This window comes from Mercenaria mercenaria, chromosome 2 (genome assembly GCF_021730395.1).
Source record: "Mercenaria mercenaria strain notata chromosome 2, MADL_Memer_1, whole genome shotgun sequence".
NCBI classification, from domain to species: domain Eukaryota; kingdom Metazoa; phylum Mollusca; class Bivalvia; order Venerida; family Veneridae; genus Mercenaria; species Mercenaria mercenaria.
In genome coordinates this window covers 72,764,779-72,777,666 of record NC_069362.1, presented here as the reverse complement: position 1 = coordinate 72,777,666, position 12,888 = coordinate 72,764,779, and the positions used below count along the sequence as shown (strand labels likewise).

At 35.1% G+C, this 12,888-nt stretch overlaps 1 protein-coding gene across 1 annotated transcript in view; it reads right to left on the bottom strand.

Moving 5' to 3' along the window:
- Positions 1-12,888, bottom strand: part of LOC123562276 (nucleosome-remodeling factor subunit BPTF-like) — a 51,240-nt gene that overhangs the window by 36,923 nt on the left and 1,429 nt on the right. The window contains exons 2-10 of the mRNA XM_053536940.1: positions 12,455-12,575; positions 11,568-11,689; positions 10,605-10,810; positions 9,185-9,357; positions 6,678-7,251; positions 5,136-5,372; positions 3,907-4,290; positions 3,504-3,643; positions 3,140-3,296 (exon numbers count right to left, since the gene is read on the bottom strand). Coding sequence (XP_053392915.1) covers positions 3,140-3,296; positions 3,504-3,643; positions 3,907-4,290; positions 5,136-5,372; positions 6,678-7,251; positions 9,185-9,357; positions 10,605-10,810; positions 11,568-11,689; positions 12,455-12,575 — 2,114 coding nt within the window. The remainder of the gene's footprint in view (positions 1-3,139; positions 3,297-3,503; positions 3,644-3,906; positions 4,291-5,135; positions 5,373-6,677; positions 7,252-9,184; positions 9,358-10,604; positions 10,811-11,567; positions 11,690-12,454; positions 12,576-12,888) is intronic.

Below are 12,888 nucleotides of genomic sequence, written 5' to 3'. Positions count from 1 at the left end.
GATCGAACTCACGACCCCGCGATCCGTAGACCAACGCTCTACCTACTGAGCTAAGCGAGCGGGCTAAAGGAATTTTGGAAATATGCATATGACATCGGGTGTTATTAGACCCGTGAACGGACATTCTAAACTTATTTTAGCTTTCAAAATTCATCAAAATTTGTGAAGTTTCTTGTTGAAATTACGATATGATCACTAAACAATGGTCTAATTTAAAGTTGGCATGAAAAAACCTTGCAGGGCACTTTTCACATGCTCGGTAATCAGCTGCTTACGATAATTTAATAATTGGCGCCTTTTTTGACAGTACACAGGATTCGCTTTATCAATTAATTTCAACACTTCATTGATTCTTGTTACCTATGTGCACTCGCCGTGACGTAACTTGCTGATAAAAAAATCGGCCAGGCATGTCTACAGGAGGAAGGGCGGGATTTAGCAGAGATCAAAGGCAGAAAGGCAGGAGGGCATGACCGCGAGTGTTTATTTTGAATACACGTGACTATCGTGGAAATAGTTTTATTGCAGGAAATTAATGATAAGAGAAAGGATTATCAAAGGAAATGCCCCCGGGTCCTGAAGGACGCACAGGCAAGTATTCTGCTGGGTCCTTTGAGCGTCTTTTGAAAATCTCCCGGGTCCGGACCCGGGGTCCCGGGTCAAATGGAACCCCTGCCCAATGATGGCCTGTCAGAAGTAATTGGATATGACACTTCAATTGGCAAATATGCTGACACTGACTACAAGGGCCATCTCCTAACAATGTTGCCAAAAACAAGACGTAAAATTTTCTGACTTTTCATTGACTACATTATGATTTTCACTGACCAAATCATGTTTTCCACAGACAACAATCACTTTATTTTGTTGACATCATATTTCCTAACAGTTGATCAATGCACCCATTTATTGTTCACATTAATTATAATATTTTGCATGTAAGGTAATTATATTTTTTATTATTGTTTCTGGTATGGTTTAACATCACACTGACACAATTACAGGTCATATGGCAACTTTCCAGCTTTTGATGGTGGAGGACGACCCCAGTTGCCCCTCTGTGCATTATTTCATCACGAGCGGGCACCTGGGAAGAACCACCAGCTTTCCATAAGCCAAATGGATGGCTTCATGAAGAATTCAGTGCGCGAGTCTTAAACCCATATCGGTGAGAAGCAAGTGATTTAAAGTCAGCAAGCTTAACCACTCGGCCACAGAAGCTCTTGTAAGATATTAGTCAATGAAGATATACTGCAACTTGCAACTATCTTTAAATATATTTTTTCTTTATTGTTTGAAAGTTATATAGTACAATTAAAAGTAAATCTGCAAAGTTACTGCTGTCAAAGAGATTATTTCAAAAGAACAATACAATACCCTTACTTGAACTTCAGCTTAAACCTAAAATTACTTTTCCCTGACTTTTCTGTTTCCACTGGGTGAATTTTCAAAATTCCCTGATGATTCACTGACCTAGAAAAGTATCAAATCTGCCCGACTTTTCAAGGTCAGTGTCCACATGTAACCACCCTATAAAGTTTTACAACTGTATACCCAAGTATTCTCATTGAATGGATATTAAATATACTGGACCTCCAGATCACTCTGACCTTTGCCTCTGACCAACTGACCCCTTAAACAGTAGTGGTCATCTACTGACCACAGGCAATGAACATGTAAGGTTTTATCATAGACCTTCAGTGTTTTTAGGTTATTCATTCAACCTGATGGTCTAAAGACAGATGAACTGGCAAACATAGGTAAATCGATATATACCATCTCATAAAAGGGGGAATAACAATGTTACACAACTTGCTCAATCTATTAACTAGGATTACTCTGTAAAAGAGCCTCTTTCTCAGTTACATTGAGCAATAAAGATTTCTGAAGCAAACAAATCAGCTATATAATTCACTACAGTTAACCTCGCTTATAAGGAACAGCTCGGGACCTCTAAAAATTGTTCCTTATAACCGAGGTTCCTTATATCCGTATAGCGAACTAGTTCCTTGTAACCGAGGTTTGTATAACGAACACAATTTGCATAGCGAACATTATTTGACTGACGTTTGAAAAGACCTATGTATTCACTTTATGTGCCGAAAATGAATCTTTATATGAGAAAGTTGCGAGTCTAGTACAGGCACTTTCCTGTAGAGATGGTAAGGTAACACTGCCTGCATGTAATACTGAAATAGGTTGAAACACGACGTTAAACCTAAACTAAGCAAAAATGAACGTCGGTGAGAATGACCGTAATTTGTGTTTATTTTTGACGGTTTATTCTATCTTCTTTTTTAGAGAGGGTTACATTATGACATGTTTCAGTTACTCCCCTTACCTTGCTCGACTGCATGCTATGTGAATGCATAAATACTAATATAAAATAAGTCTTCAAATTGTTAAATTAGACTACCCTTTAAAAGTAAGGTGTTTATGACATACAGTGTATTACGACTAGGCAATGGTACCATACATACGGTTAAAGTGTTAATCATATGAATAGCTTTGCTATTGTTCATTTTAGCACCTGCTACATGTTTTACAATAATTTAATTGAAAATGTGGTAAATATATTGGACTGTTTGCCATTGTTAATCACGCGCAATTAACACATTTATTTAGGATAGTATTATCGTGACCGTGACCGAGACTGATTTTCGATCACTGTTGTTAACATGAAATACCTAATACATGTAGCTCTCGAACATAATCTTGAGTAAATATAAGTCTACTACCATCTAGTAGGTAAATTTGGTAAATTTGGTTAATGTTGAAATTATATAGATCTATTTTCTTTTTATCGTGAATATCATAGCAGAGACTTCATGTGCACGAAAGCGCGTAAAAGTGCCGACGTTACTCTGACGTCATCAGCGATTCTCCTGTTTATTTCCGATTTTCAATCATTTTTATTCTTTATGTCTGTTCGCTATAATTGAGGTGTTTTCAATTGTATTTTGTACTTTGGGACTGAAAAATGTGTTCCTTATAACCGAGTGTTCCTTATAACCGAGTTCCCTATAACCGAGGATTTTTACGTTGAATAAAGAAGGAATTAGATCGGGGAATTGAAAACTGTTCCTTATAACCGAGTGTTCCTTATATCCGAGTTCCTTATAAGTGAGGTTTACTGTACCTCCTAAAAGCTTGTATTTTCTGTTCTGAAGTTTTTTGGCAGCAGCCCTAAGCCCAACTGTGTCCTGTGGCGTGGGATTGGACCTGCGTGTACACGAAATCCAGCCCCAACCATGACCACCTGTTACACGGTATTCCTCTCCCCTCTGCTTCCAAACCTACAACATTAGATAAACATTTCCACAACAGTACTTATAATTCACATTGTACTGAATGAAAATCTTGGATTATCTAAATCTACAGTGACAAAGTCAAATTTCACTAATAACTCGCAATTACTTATTTGAACCTAAAGAATATTTCTTAATTTCAGGGTCTAAACTTTTGTTTATTTAACATGTTCTGTACCAGTGATGTAATGCTACCTGATGCTTGAGTCCGAGTGTGTATTTAATCCAAACAACAGGGCGAGCCAGCTCCTCCTCTGTTAGTTTCTTCTGTTCTCTTTCTTTTTTCTTCATTTCTTCCCGATCCAGTGATGTGATACGTTTCAAGCGGATGTGACCTATTAATGTAATTTTCATTTGCTGGATATTAGTAAACTACAGTTATAAATAATTTAGCAAATTCTTCTACCTGCAAGAACAAAAAAGTACGATGAATATATGGATAAGAGACAGATAGCCCTCTAAATGAAAACACTGTCCCCAACCCCAACTGAGATAATAAAGGGTAAAGAAAAGAATACTGAGCATCCTAGAACTTAAAACAAATGCAATTTTGTTATAATTGAGATGTCATATCTAAATGTTAAATGCTATACTATACCTAGAGCTTCATGCCATACTGGGAGCAGTAGTACTGGTTTGATAACATGTACCAATATTGTCAGGGCTAGAGCAAAGTCGTCAGGTTTTGTACAGTGGTGTAACGCTTTCAGCCAGGACTGGCGGTGTAGCTGCCAATTTGGGTGTAGAAATGGTGAGGCCAAACTGCTCTCTAGCTGTGCAAGGCTCAATCTCAATGTAGAAACTGTCATGATTTTGTTACCATTTGTTGTACCATTCCATTTAAACTCACTGAGATTCGTGAGACTGAACTTGTGGGAGAGGTAACGTCGTTTGTCCCTCTCTTCATTATGTTGATGTTTATTTAAGGCTAGAGTCTGTGTTGTATACTGGTTTACATACTGCTTGTAACTACCATCCATTCCTGTAAATATATCAATAATTGTTCCTTTTATCATATTCCTTCTCAAATCATACTTGGAACAGTTTAAGTTCTAATGTATGCATCATGTTTTATCACATTCTGCATAACTATATCACACTTTGGATGTTTAAATCTCAGTGAATGCTATCACAGACTGTATTTCTTACTATAAATCTGAATCCATACTACAGCCAAATTGCCCCAAGTCATTTATCTGAAAAGGGAACCAACAAGAAATGCTAAACCTTAATTTATTGACAAAGTTCTCATAAAACTTTATGGTTTGGCAACTGCGTAAAATTTTACCCAAGGACCAATCTTTAACAAATTCAAAAGGGAACTTAAAGTCAATTTACTACATTTAAAATAACTCTGTCATAAACATTCCATTTTTTAATAAAACTCTTTTTAAAGTGTTACTGATGCAGGTCTATAAAGAACACTTGACAAATTTACCTACCAACATGGTCACAGCTTGAACATTCCCAGAAGAGGACCACTAATAGTGTATATGTGTATTTCATATTTAGGAAAATATTTTCAAGGTAAAACTGATAAGCTTCTTGGCCAAAGGAACTGTCATCACTTGTACAAACTTATCAGTTTTAAATTACACATTTTAACAGAAAATATGATGACAAATTAGAGTAGCAGTTTTACCAAAGATACCATTCGAGTCCAAAAGTTGACAAATACAGCAAAATCACAACAGCTCATATGTAAGCAGTAATGCAGTTTATATGCACTTAATTATCAATTATGAACTCCTTCTGATATATTAATTTTTACTCTGGGGGTATCCTAAATTTCATATTCAGTATACACAAGTAAATAAATGATCATACCTAGTTTAAAGTACTGCTGCTGAGAGAAGATGGACGATGTGGAAGCAAGTTTGCTACGAGCAATTCTTGTGATCTCTCCATCCTTGTTGATAATAAGAACTTCATCAGTTGATGATGTATTTAGGGATTTCACATTTGATGTTGTAGTTTTAATCGTGGTTCCCATCACAGAATCAGAGAACAGTTTGGGGGTAAGGGAACCAGTTTTGGATCTTGTTATCATTGTTCTTCCAACAACTACAAATAGAATTAAAATATACTATCAATTTTCATGCAGTGAAGTACAGATGGCTCCAGAATACGGGCTCACTGAAACAATTCATATACATCCTGCCCTATTTCTTTATATACTGAATGCAATTAGGTCTGTAAGTAAAAAACATATAAAATTCCAAAGGGTACAATAAAAGCCGGATGTATGCCTAGATATGACAAAGATACTTTAAGGATGCAACCTGAAACTAAATATGGGTTTGTAGCAAACAAATAATGACTAAATAAAGTATACCAACTATCGTCTTGGTGACATCCGTCCTTATTTCAATGTAAAAGGAGGTCATTTACCATCTCCTTAACTCTCTAGATGGAACGCAGGTTCATTGATGAAATTAAGAATTATTTTACAACTTTTTTAACTTTGTGTCTCATCATTTACATAATTTCAGTTGTTTGACTAGACAAATAAGATTTTATCTGGAAAAAAAGCTGTTTTCCATATTAAAAAGGGAAATAACCTTTCAGTCAGAAAACAGAACAAATCCAAAATCTTTTGCGGTGTCTCTACAGGCCTCAACAAATGTAGTTAAATCTATAATAAATACTTTAAAATCTTATTTTGTATGTACTTATATTTGTATTAAAATTCACGTCTTGCACTGAAGTAAAGACTGAACTTTTTTATAAAGTATATTTGAAAACATTGCTCAAAATCCTGGATAATTCCATCATTTTGCTTCTTACTTTGCAAGCTTGAATGATCAATGATCTATTGTAATTCTTTGACAAAGCATATGAAATTCTTCATACATATTCAAAGTCAGTTGCCACTAAATGTCATGGGATCTTAAAATCAGTATCAGAGCCATATTCATGCTCTAGTTATTTCTGTTCAGGCAATACAGTGCAGCACTTGTACTTACTGTCGTATGTATAATACTGAAATATCTTTCATTCATGGACACCAGATTTTATATTTTCTCTCATGCCTGTACAACTTGTGAAAATATTACATCTGATTTTCACTCAGTGAAAGAAATAATTTCGATCTTAAACTAAAACAACCAAATGTGCTCAGTGTTACGCAATGAAAAAATTACTATTTACTTATTTTTGCAAGATGAAGTGCAACCCTTAAACAAATAACATAACAGCAGTGATTGTAATTATATTTGTTCATACAAGTGTCCAATCAGCAAAAGTTTCCTGAAGTGATCACCCTTTGAGAGTTCCAGATATAAGTTATGATATGATGTACATAATTGTTTCTTATTTTGTGGAAGCTCAATGATAATACATGTATATAGAATGAATGTGTACTCTTACTTTGTTGTCCATTCTCTTGTTCTTCCTTGCTGTCTTCTATTTTCTCTGCACTCTCCGTCTTCCGTGGAGTTAAACTTATTTTCATCTGAGCTCCTTCCTTATTGAGCAGTACAAATGTTGTACCCGATTTAGCTGTGCTCGGACACACAGACTGAATGTTCATAATACCTGGGGTCTGTTTGCCATCTGAGCCAATTACAATCACTTTATTTTCTGTTGGTTTTGCTGCCTGTGATGTGTTTATATTGCCATTTTGTTGTGAGCTATCAACGTTTTGATTTGAAGAAGTTTTTACTTCTGTACTGTTCTCGTCCCCATTTGGGGACGGCTCACGGGACGTTTGTTGTTCCTCTGGTTTATTGTCATTACCAACAATCATAGGTTCTATGGTTTTCACTACAACATCTCTAGGTGGTGACACACTGACTGTTTTTGTGGTTATAGTTGTTGCAATTGTGGTTGTTTCGACAGTCTCTGTCAATGCAACTTTACCGATATCACTTGTAGAGATGATTTCTGTGGTGATACCATAACTATCTGTCACTGTCGTCACATTTTGAGATGAGGCAGTTACCTGCAAACACAAGTCATGTATCTGAAATATGACCTGGTGAAAATTACTTATATTTGATATTTTGAAATTATATCTGTCAATATATGTTTGCAAAACATATTTAGTTTGTATAGATTCTAAAGATTGCTATGTATTGAATACCTTTAAAAATATACTGTAAATTTCAAAATCATCATTTCCCCATAGACTCCTATAAGAAAACTTGCAACTCCAAATATTTCAAATCTGTATAGCAAATGAGAGGGCCTTGATGGCCCTATATCGCTCAACTGACTCAACTGGCACATGCTGCTTATGGTTAAATTGTTGGTTTTAGCATAAAAAGTCCATAGGACACGGATGCCCCCACAAAAAGTCATACTGTGCCATCCTCTGTATAGCAAACCAAAGGGTCATAATTGCAGTAAAAATATCCAAAGAAAAAATTCCTTCCTTTATGTCATCTGCACATCAAGCTTATTCATCTGTGAAAGTCTGAAGCAAATCAGGCTAATAGGAAGGGAGGAGTTGGACACACAAGATTTCGGACGGACAGACAGCAGCAACGCTATATGCCCAAACATAAATGGGTGGGGGCATAAAAAATGACCTCCAGGCAGTGTCAATTTTGACCCAAGAAGTATGATTTGAACAAACTTGGTATATGGCCACTACACAATGCAACATGCCAAATATCTAAGCTCCTGGGCTTGAGGTTTTAGACAAGATTTTTATGTTCTCATTATATACATATAGGGAAAGGTGATCACTCCCTCTGGTAGCCATCTTTTTCAACAAATCAAAATAACTTGAACAACTTCCTAGTGGGTCACCAATGGCATGTTTGCACAACTTTTTTTCAAAATTAGGCCAGCAGTTTCTGACAAGAAGATCCTTTAAGCTTTTCTTACAAAAGTCTATATAAAAAAAGCCATGACCCCTGGAGGCCAGGTTTTTTTACCAATCAATAAAATTTGAACAATCTTGCTACAGGGTCAAAAAAGGAACATTTCTGTTAAAGTATTTTGAAATCGGGCATGCAGTTTCTGAGAAGAAAATTTTCAATGTTTTCAATATAAAAAGTGACTATACCACCTAGTGCCCATGTTTTCAAAAAAACACAATTTGAAACAAGAGCTGTCACTATTAGTGACAAATGCCCCCGAAGCAAACCTTGGGATTAGATGAACATTTGTGTTAGGGTTTGTGACCTTGACCTTGACCTGAGAGACCCGGGACATAAGCGCGACACACCTCAATATGATTAACATTTGTGTCAAATTATTTTCAAATCCCCCTAGGAATGTTTAAGTTACAGCGTGGACAAGAATTTACATGGACGCACACACACACAGACAGATGGACAGTACGATTTTAATATGCCCAACTTCGGGCGCATAAAAATTTTGGTAGAGGGTCATCCAAGAAATATGTCTGCCAAAATATTTCAAAACCAAGCATGCAGTTTCTGAGGAGAAGGATTTTAATGTTTTTGTTTTCTGTTGCCATGACAAAAAGAGTTCTGCGTGAAACAATTTATTTTAAATAATTTCGTAAAGAACCACCCAAGGAACATACAGACCAAGTTTTATCAACTTCCACCTATTGGTTCCAGTGATGTTGTCTGAAGTATGGATGGACGGACAGACAGACAATTGATCACAATATCTCATTCAGGTACTTCGTGCTCAGGTGAGCTAAAACTCAAGCACACAACCCTATCTTTTTTATTTGCTAAATTTTCTTGGTACATTTTGAAGACTGTAAAATTCAGGGCTTTAAAAAATCCTAACACTAGAAAAAAAATCAGATCCAAACATGCAAAACTACCTTAAAACAGCTCATTTTATTTGGTCATTATCTCTGGTACATTACAAATAACTTCTTGATAACTTATTTATAAATGAAACAAGCTTTACAAGTAAAGAAGTATACACCAAAGCAACAAACATACAGATTCTGTCGAAGTATCCATCTGTTCTTCAATATCACCATTCAGTTTTTGCTCCTCCCTCTTTTTTCTCTCTTCTAATTCCCTGGCCTTTCGTTCCTCTTCTTCCTTTAGCTTCTGTTCTAACTCTTCCTGTTTTCTTTTAGCTCTATCACTCTGAATCTTTTCTACATTGGCTGTGATAAAAAATTACAACATTTTCAACCCAGACTTTTTGGTACACTGTTTGAAATAGTAACTTTTTCTATCAATTCAGATTACAAACAATTCAATTTTATAAAAATATCAAAAAACGTTTACAAGTTACTTTCACTAAAACATTAACATTTTTGGGGTTTAAACATATCTGTATTATAGACAAAAAACAACTATTTTGAACGGGAAATGATTACTGAACCTAAACTTTATTAAAAACAGTATTCCATAATTAAATATGTCTCATTTTGATAAAGGTATTATCAGACAAAAATCATTATTCCAAAGACTAAATCTAGAAATCTAGAAAGTTCTTGAAATCCATTTTCAGTTTAAAGTCTCATGTAAACTTTCCATTTAAAATTAGTATCTAGGTCTTTAATATTCAATAAGACTTAACATAAGCCAAACCAAATTTGGGACAACAAGGGGTATTATTGGCCGATACAAACACTCCAGGTCAAATGCCACTCGCTTCATTCACACATGTTTAGCTGTAATATTTCTGAGGCAAAATGTTTTCAGATTTTCTCGCATTTCCGCATGACAAATTAAAGTTGCAAATTAAAGACAACACTTATTAAACCTGTCCAATAATCCGTTAGGCAACACATCAACCAAGTACTTATAGTTTGATTTTGACGTTTGAGAGTTCAATTTATAGACTTGTCTGCCAATTAGGGAAATCGACATGATTTTCTTTGCCTTATTTAGATAAGAACCACTATCGTACTGAATAACATTACCTAAATAACGGACCGTTCCATTTTCAAAAGTACAAAAACATCGCTGACCTCAAAACTGGACTATAGTCTTCATTAGGTGCATTCACTTAAACCTAAATATTTGTATAAAATATTTCCTTGGGGCTTTATTATTTGCAACCAGAAGTGTGTATGTTCTTTTTTGTGTGACTTTTTAGTAAGTTTTTTGTTGCTAATTTTATTGTACTTAATAAAATAGGTGGAAAAATACTTTTAAAGGGAAAGACTGTTGCACTAGTCTATACAATCCAAACATCATAACTGCCACAATTAAGTGCTTTATTAGCAAGTCCAATAATAACCCAATTTCCAATAATGCCCCTTAACAGACACTAATCAACAAATTAAATCCACACAGATGTTAAGCTGACAAAATCAGATGCTTTCATAACATACATAATAATTTGAACTGGATTACAAACTGTTTTATGTTATAGTGTACTAACTCCAGCAACTGTTCTTACCAATTTCCATTTCTATGGCTGATTTTTTGTTTGTTGTTTTTTCCCTTGTGAGATTTTCTGTAATTTTCATTTGTCTACTTATGTCATCTCTGAGATCACTAAGTATAAAGCAGAGTTCCCTCTCCCATACCGTTCGGTCTAACACTTCCAGGAGCTCTTCAATCTGACCCTTTGTACTGTAATACCACACCTCATTCTCTCCTTCACTGAAAAATATACAGTACCCATACGTTTTTGTTTGTTTTGGGTTTAGCGCCGCATTTCAACAGTACTTCAGTTATCTAAATGAGGGCAGTTAATCTAACCTTTGATACTGGATTCTGTTCCAGAACTCACCTGTTCTCTGCAAGTAACTGCCAACTTCTCCACATGAATCAGAGGTGGACAAATGATTTCAGACACGTGTTTTATCAAGTTGTCACAAAGAACATACACCTGACCCAGGGCTTGAACTTGAACTTGCAACCCTGTGATCCATAGATCTGCACTCCACCTATTGAGCTAAGCAGACAAGATCAGTCTTCATGTAATGAAATATCCTGATATAGTATAACACAAAGTCATCTTGTTAAGGGTTTGGTCACTGAGAGTTTCTACCATTACCGGTCTCATATTCATATAAATAATTTACTCAATTATCTGTTTTCAAAGTTTCATAAAACTGTCAGTGTACCTTTTACTGTCTGTGATAAATTAAATTGTCAGCTTACAATTCACAACTGCTAACATATCATATTATATCATTAGTAAACTTAGAACTATACAACTGTACACTGTCCTTCTCCAATTAATCCTGGTGTAAGTTATGACCTAATATTTATTGTTTGTGATATACTGGCAAATGCACATGTATTCAATAAATTGCAACCTTTCTTCAAATAAAAATGTATCAAGTTTTAGATGCCCTACAGTGTTATTGCTGGACTGGAGTCAGTGGACTGCATTTAATTATACCATACTTACATTATTATTCGTCTAACAAGAAACCAGTACTTCCTGCCGTGTCTATCATAACCAAGAGGATCTTGTCTGCAAAGTAATCCTCCTTTTTCTGCCTCAGATACACACTCTGTAACACCCTTAACCTGTAAGACAGAACAGTTTTTTAAAACAAGTAACTGATGCTTTGAACAAACTTGTTGTCTAAATTTTAGTATCTAATATAGATGTGTAGCTTAATTAATACTAGGAAATTCTAATCATTTACCAAATGCTACAGATGAAATGTTAAATAATATGGCTATGAAATACTTCTCAAATTAATCTTCCCAGTACATACAGCAATGAGAGACTTTCTGCACAGTACCAATCAATTGTTAACCTTAAAGCTGAGAACAACTTAGAATACCCAATATTTGTTAGTAAATTGAGACTTCCTGGAGACTGAATAAAAATATTTTTGACAAATATGAAGTGGTATATCAAATTAACTTTTCAGTTATAACATTTTAACTACAGCTGTCAGAGGTGATTCAAAATTAAAAGAGGGCATATATCATGAGAGCTACATATGGGCCTTATGTCGTGTGATGCCAGTGATGTATAACTACAATTTTAGACCAAATTCATTTAGTAATAACATGAGATTGACTGCATGTGTATCAAAATTCAACCTGAAAGTAAAAAGTGGGCATAATTCAAGGAATATTGATGCAAGTTATAGCCCTTGTTTCATATGATGTTGCTGATGAAAAAGAACAAACATTTCAGTCTGAAGCAATCTATCAAGTGAAAACAGAGAATGAAAGTGCATCAAAATGGATGCGGACACCAGTACTGGAGTGAGTATGATAGCCCTCCATATACTTTGTCTAGCCAAGCTAAAGATGCATCAGAGTAACTCTTTGTACCTGGTGAGCTCTGCAGATACTACATAGCCAGTCATCATCTGGGACTTCTTCTAGTGGGGGATCTACACATGTTAAATGGTAAACAGCAGAACACGTCTCACAACAGAGCAGATCTCCAAGTCTACAACAAAAGACATTTTGATTAGACATTTTAATAGAGCTGTGAAAGCCTGAATATGTTGAAATAACCAGAATATTCAGTATGTACAAGATAAATGAAACATTTCTGAACACATAGAAGCAAAGTATGACAAAATGGAGCTTAATGTGTTAATATGAGGAATAGCGAAATTCTAAAATAAAGTCAACTGAAAAGTCTATTTGAAAATTTTACTTTTCTTCCCATATATAGAGAAGGCATAATTTGTAATCTGATACAAAAAGAAGTTCCATCATTTTAATATTAACAAAATAAATTTGAAAAAATTTCAAAA